Raw genomic sequence first — 7,158 nt, forward strand, 5'->3', positions numbered from 1 at the left:
CCGTGATGATAATGAGAGAGAGACACGCAAACTCCAGATATATAGCAGGTGTCAGGGTCGGGATGGAACCCACGACCTCCTGTGTACAAGGCGAGGTAGTTAACATCTCCTAGCCACCGTGATGATGATGCGAGAGAGAGAGAGACACGCAAATCCAGATATACAGCAGGCGTCAGGGTCGGGATCGAACCCACGACCTCCTGTGTACCAGGTGAGGTAGTTAACATCTCCTAGCCACCGTGATGATGATGAGAGAGAGACATGCAAACTCCAGATATACAGCAGGCGTCAGGGTCGGGATCGAACCCACGACCTCCTGTGTACCAGGCGAGGTAGTTAACATCTCTTAGCCACCGTGATGATGATGATGATGAGAGAGAGAGAGACACGCAAACTCCAGATATACAGCAGCAGGCGTCAGGGTCGGGATCGATCCCACGACCTCCTGTGTACCAGGCGAGCTATTTAACATATCCTAGCCACCGTGGCACTGACCGGTGAAGTATGGTCAAACAATCCGCCACGACCCGCACGGCATGGGGAAGGCCTCATCCAGCAGTGACAAAAGAGGCTGCACAGTAGACGTAGAGTGCTCATTTGGGCTGTTGAGTACATCAATGTCATGGGAACAGCACACACGGTTATGCTGTACGCTCTCGAATGGTGCCCTCTTTATTATTCTGTACAATGCAAGCAGAACCTCCCGAAAAGGCTCTTGAGAATCAATCCACTGCTTTATAGAGGCCCACGTCCACCCCGTGCTCTGTCGGTCAGGTTGTTTGACCATACTTCACCACACTGGTCGGTATCCGTTGGCAAAGGTGGGCCCAAACCGGTCAAGAACTCACTACCGATGATAGCCGTGACCCAGGGAAGTCGAACTCAGGACGCCGGGTTCGTAAAGGAAGTTGCGCTAACCGCTGCCCCCACCGGCTCCTCTCACTTGACAAGTCGTTGTTTTTTTTTCTTCTAGATTTGAAGCTTTCGTGACTGCAAGGATCCATACTCTTTGGTTCTATTCGGTAAAGTCACGTAGGTAAAAAATTAAATAACAAAATTCACGACGTTTCGGCCACAACACAAGTGGCCTTCATCAGGTGAAGGGACCGTGCTGACCTCATGACAGCACGGTCCCTTGTCCTCATGACAGCGTGGTCCCTTCACCTGATGAAGGCCACTTGTGTTGTGGCCGAAACGTCGTGATTTTTGTTATTTTATTTTTTTACCTACGTGACTTTACCGAAGAGAACCAAAGAGTATAAAGTCGTTGTTTTCTTTGACGGCGTTTCTGTTCTCGTGTTCTTTCTCGTAAGTTGTACAACTGGAAAGGAAGCCAAAGGCGCAGGCCTGCGATTGCTGTGCCTCGCTCCACTGCTGGCTGTAGGGCACCAATAGAGGGCGCTCTGCAGAGAGAAGCCCTCCTCGAGACGATGTTCTCGCCGAGGTGGGAGTACCCACACTTTGCTCCACCACGCGCGACCTGGCGATTGACTGTCTGCCCAATCAACATGGGCGTCAGTGTGCAAAGTGAGCACTTTTATTACATTTATTTTCAGTAGTTTACAATTAAGATTTACAAAATAAATTAATTGTGTGCACCCGCGATTCCTAATGCGGAGGGACAAAGCAAACCCCTGGCCCTCCCAAATACAGGGGTGCTTCGAAAAAAATGTTAACACTTCAAGAGAATTTGCAACAACACCACGCGAAGTGTTGCTGCCTTCCAGGCTCTGGAGCCCACCTGGAGAAGATTCAGGCACGCGTTGACAACGATGGCGAACGAGTGGGAGACTCTTTGACTTTTTGAATCCATTAAACATACATTTGTTCTCATGTTATAGTGTATTATCCGCTCTTCCGTTAAAAACGATAGTCCCGTGTAAGTCAAACTCCACCTACGTCGATTACGTATATACTGCTGGGAAGGACGGAGGGATTTAATAAACTTGCGCTATTATTTCAATTGGATAACCATGGCCAGTGTTTTTAAATCTATTACAACTTTTCAACTTTTGTTTTATTCAACGGGTAAATTAAGGCCCACGGAGATAAATTATTATTTTTTCCAAAGCGATCAGGCCACAAATGATAGCTCAACAAAGTGGCTGATCGTATGGAAATGCATAGCAGCCAAATACGCTAAACGCGTGACGTTCTTTATAAAATGTTGAGTAAAAAAACCCGGGGGGGGGGGGTGGGTTGGAGGGTCATCCGGAGAAAAATCCACGGGGAGAGAGACACCGCAAACCGCAAACCACAAATATACAGCAGCAGCAGGCGTCAGGCTTGAGTTCGAACCCACCGCCTCCTGCAAATCAGGCGAGGAAGTTAACATCTCACCACCGTGGTGCTAACCATTACACCACGCCCGTCGTGTTAATGGAACTGTGCACGCGGTCTATGCGAGATGTAGACCCCTCCCCCACCACTCTCCTCTGACAGTTACCAGAGCAGTGGTGTTTGTATCCAAGGGTTCAGTTGCTGGAGCCCAGGTCAATCCCACGGGACGCCGAATATCCACGTATTTTAGCAGTAAATAATCATCAACACCGCAATTATTAGCATCATTATCACGGGGACAAGGATCCAGATTGGCACTGTTATGCACCCTGGACTTCTTTCGCGCCGTACGTAGCCAAGAGCGCCCGTCACAGGTGCGGGGGAAGGACAAGAAACTAAAAGCACGAAAAAACATTGACCATGTATCATGATGGAAGCGGATCAAACGGGTTCACCGCAGTTAGTCGATGATTGGCGAGCCGCGTGCGGTGGGGTAAATTGTGGGTACCTCTTTGAAGGAAGCATAGACCAATTACCCCCCCCCCCCAACAGAACTCCCCTCGAGTGGAAGCTCCTCCACCAGCAGTGGTGTGAGCAAGCGGATTGCAGGGCTGCGCCTTTAACTTTTAATAACAAGACGGGGAGGAGAGAGAGAGAGAAGCGAGTGGCTGGCGCGGAGGTTTGTGCACAGAGAGCTATGGATCATCGGGCACTCCCATCTCCATATACAGTCACGGCTACAGAGGTATCCTTCTTTTCACATATAGGTGGAGGTAACTGTTATTTTAATTATATTGATACGGTGGTCACAATTGTTATGTATTACCAATTAATTGTGGGGAGCTGGTGGAGCGGTTGCGCAGTGGTTATGGCGCACTGTGTTACAAAACCGGTAAACCCGAGTTGGATTCCTGGCCACGGCCTAACATCAGCTGGGCAGGTGCCGCCTTACTCACCCCCAAGTAGCCTTGTGAGCTAAAATAATAAAAAAAGAAATTAATTTACCTATTATCAAATCATTGAAAAGCTAGACGCTGGGTGAACGGCGCTTTAAAAGTGTAAACTTATTATTAAAAACACACACACACGGAAAGTGTGCAGAAAGGGGGGGGGGGGGGGGGGCTCCCACGTGCTGACTTCAATGCCGTGAGAAATGCCCGAGCGACGCCCGTGTGTCCCCCTACCGGACATCTGTGAACGAAAAGAGCTTCACAGCTCATCGGATTTCCACCTCCCCCCCCCCCTGCTGCGGTCTAAATAAAACAAATTCCGAGTCTGAAATTGGGAGGCGTTGAGGTTTCCCCAATGCGCGACCGTGATCACACGGGACGGGATTTCCATCGCTGCAAAACTATCCTCCTCCTCCGCCCGCCGCCCGGTCGTATTTGAGCGTTCCGCGGACAAAAGAGTGGGCGACTAATTGATCGTCCACCTCGAAAGAAGTTCCCACGTACACGCGCACACGCACTCGGAGAATGGCCACATGACATCCAGACGCCGGCGCCGCGCTGAATATTCCACAGGCTAACGTCAACTATACCGACACGAAAAAGGCAGGAGTGAGGATGCTGACTAAATTAACCGCCGGTAATGAGGGGATCAGAGGGGCAATAGCAGCCCTGTTGAGAAGGGAGGGGGCTGTAGCCACCCTTCACACCCCCCCTCCCCTCTATATTTTTGTAATCAAGCCAAGAACATGTTGGTACAATCTCCATCCCACACGAAGTGAGGGGGCTTTCTTTCGGCAGTTTTGTCAGATGCACGCAGCAAAACGCGAGACGGCGGCGTCATCTCGGCAACTCATCCTGCGGCAAGATTCGCGTTTGTTTAGAGTTTGTTAAACAAGGACAGCGTGACCCCCCCCACATCCACCCACCCACCCGCTGAGCTTTTGTATGTTTTATGACAATAATCCACAAGCCCTACGCTGTATCAATTGTCAACATCACTCGGGGTGGCTAGAACTGCAGTTTGGTTCTAATGTCTATGATGTGGCCAATAATCGTGACTTCTGTGATAACCATCACAGAATGAGTCGGGCTATCAAGCCACTCGCTGCTGTTAGCGAGCTTTACGGAAACACAACGGTGTGCTGCAGTAGCAACTAATTGACACGTTTCGTTTACGTGACAAATCTTACTGATTGGCTGTGCCGGGTGGTGGTGGGTTAACGACAGATTTATGCTGACGCGACCTCACCCATAAAGCCTTTATTAGTAGTAATATTGGTCCTGGCAGCCTACTGCTTGTTAAACCTTTAAAACTACGGCTACGACTTAAGCTCCTCTACCTCGGTCGGAACCAACGTCCGAATTGTTCCGCGGATTGCACTGCACTTAGGGTTTGGGGGAAACCTTCCAAGAAGAAGGAGAAGGAGCAGGTGCATTTTTTTTTGCGTTGGGTCCGTGTGTTTTTTGGCCAAACACAGTGCCGAGAGCCGCAAGACACACGCGGAGAGCCACTTGTACACGGACACAGCGAGCAGGTGACGACGCACATTGAGACTCGGCGATGGAATGAAGTGCGGTCACTTTAGTTTGTGCGTCCCCCATTTAGTTATTCTTTCAAACAACACTGTACGGTTTGTCGTCACCGAGACATTCCGTCGCGAACCATTTGCCTGCCATATTTAAAATCTGTTGCACTTCCCGTTCAAATTATGGTTTTGAGATTTCAGTTTAAACAACAACAACAAAAACAACGGCTTCCAAAGTGCCGAAAGAGGAGGGGGGGGGGGGATGAAGACGCCAAAGAGCCGCAGGTTTTACCGGCCCCACACACGGGACCATCGTTACACACGAGCCCACGGTGGACTTGCTGGACAGCAACAGCAAGTGGCTGCGTACCACATCAGCAGCGCGCGCCGTGGTACCTTCTGGCGTTTGCGAAGGGCGAAGTTCTTCCACAGCAGGAGATAGAGCTGCGTGCGGCCTCCCATTATCGCCTCGAGCCCCTTTGTCTCGGAGCACCGCTCAGCTGTCACGAGCCTGACCCAAGGTGGTCGGGTAAACGGAAGGGTTTTATTACCTGGCCGGTGGGAGGGAGGGTGGGGGAGGAGGCAAGGTGGGGAGGGCAGGGGGTGACGTGGGGGTGGAGGAGGAGGGAGTCGGAGGGTTCGGAGAGGAACCTCACCTGGTGCCGGTTATTACCGAATTGGGTTCTGTGGAATCCACGTGCCGCCTCCTCGCAACTCGGCTGCTATCCGCTTGCAATGCCCTTCAAGCGAACTGATGAGACATTTGGCATTCCGGTGATGAATCACCTCGTCAGCTCGTAGATTAAATACCTCGCCAGCTCGTAGATTAAACAATGATACCAAGGCGTTGTGTGTTCACCTCGTTAACTTAAAGTAATGCAATGTATTTTCCCCACCTAATTAATACATAACGACAACAAAATCTTAACAAATTTGAGTACCCATCATGCTTATCTGGGATTTTTCACCAGAGCCTCGGAACAATCAAGAGTGAACAATGCCACTTCAGTATTTCTCAACAGCACTGTGGCCCTAAAAATTAAAACATAAATGCAGGTGACATATTGGGCAATGGGAGCCTTCTTCATAGCACACGGAGAGGCCAGAGAGACGGAGTGAGTCGATGACATAGGGTTGAGTGAAAATACTTACATTGTGGCAAATTCAAATTTAACCGGTCTTGATATCTGGACCTTCACCAACCCACGCTAGATAGTACGATTAAGTATGGTCAAACAACTCCCGCGACTGATAATTCATGCATGTTAAATTGTACGTATGGTGAACTTCTTTCACACCGTACGTAGCCAATCGTGCTAATCGGAGATGCGGGGGAAGGACAACAAACTAAACACAAACATAAGGCGCCCAGGAGGCTTTCATCCAGTAGTAGATTCACAAAGGGCTGAATATCATGAATCAGCCATGGTTCATCCACTGCTGGATGATGGTCTCCCGCACGTCTTCACCATCCCTCAAGGTGTCCTTCAAAGGAACTGTTCTAATCCTTCTATCCCTGTAGTGGTCGTTCTCTCTCTGGCATGTTCTCTCCTTCGGTTGCCAATTCAGATCACCAATATCTCCTGCTGGCCATCATTTGGAGTGCCACGGTGGCTAGGAGATGTTAACTATCTCACCCGGTATACAGGAGGTCGTGGGTTCGATCCCGACCCTGACACCTGCTGTATATTTGAAGTGTGCGTTTTCTCTTTCCCTGTGGTCGCGTGGATTTTTATCCGGGTCCTCCAGTCTTTCCCTCCACATTTAGCATCAACATAACGCGATTAGAGTGTTTCGCTGCTATACATTTCCACGTGATAAGCCACTTCGTTGAGCTGTCATTTGTGGCCAGGTCGCTTCTGAAAAAGAGCTATACAGCTCATTGGGCCTTACCTGGTCAAATAAAAAAAGCAGTTTAGTTTAAAATAAAAGAAAATACCTCCTGTAAATGTGTTTTGCCCTCGCCTGCTTAACTTTATTAACGCTCAATGTGAAGTCTCTCCAACTTGATGATGTTATCTGATCCACAGTATGTGCCCCCGTGATATCGTTCAGTGTAATTCCACGAATGTCAAAATTAAGATTCGAAACAAGTTTACATTTATCGCAGTACAAATGCTTATTATTTAACCTCAACATTAACAAATTTAGTCCATTAGCTAGGGTTTTTTTCTTCCATTTTGTAAAAAGTAGTATATTTCACGTTCGCCTTACGAATGCAGATACTGCAATGATGTTATTACTAACAAGTCCTCCCTCTTAAGCCGTGCATTGACAGACACGGTGAGCCCAAATCGGTTTGCCAGGTGGGCATTCAACGTACGGACGATTTATAATAACATTGCTCACCGTAATGACTGACAGTAATTACCGTCTCAGCACTGGGGATCCCAACGTGAATG

General features: G+C 49.1%; 1 protein-coding gene across 1 annotated transcript in view; it reads right to left on the minus strand.

Moving 5' to 3' along the window:
- LOC116951843 (phospholipid-transporting ATPase ABCA1) overlaps positions 1-5,272 on the minus strand; it is a 65,492-nt gene extending 60,220 nt beyond the window's left edge. Inside the window, exon 1 of the mRNA XM_076073982.1 lies at positions 5,153-5,272. Coding sequence (XP_075930097.1) covers positions 5,153-5,218 — 66 coding nt within the window. The 5' untranslated portion in view covers positions 5,219-5,272. The remainder of the gene's footprint in view (positions 1-5,152) is intronic.
- Positions 5,273-7,158: the final 1,886 nt, after the last annotated feature.

This window comes from Petromyzon marinus, chromosome 44, assembly GCF_048934315.1.
Source record: "Petromyzon marinus isolate PM22_M1 ecotype Great Lakes invasive population chromosome 44, UKy_Petmar_22M1.pri1.0, whole genome shotgun sequence".
NCBI classification, from domain to species: Eukaryota; Metazoa; Chordata; class Hyperoartia; order Petromyzontiformes; family Petromyzontidae; genus Petromyzon; species Petromyzon marinus.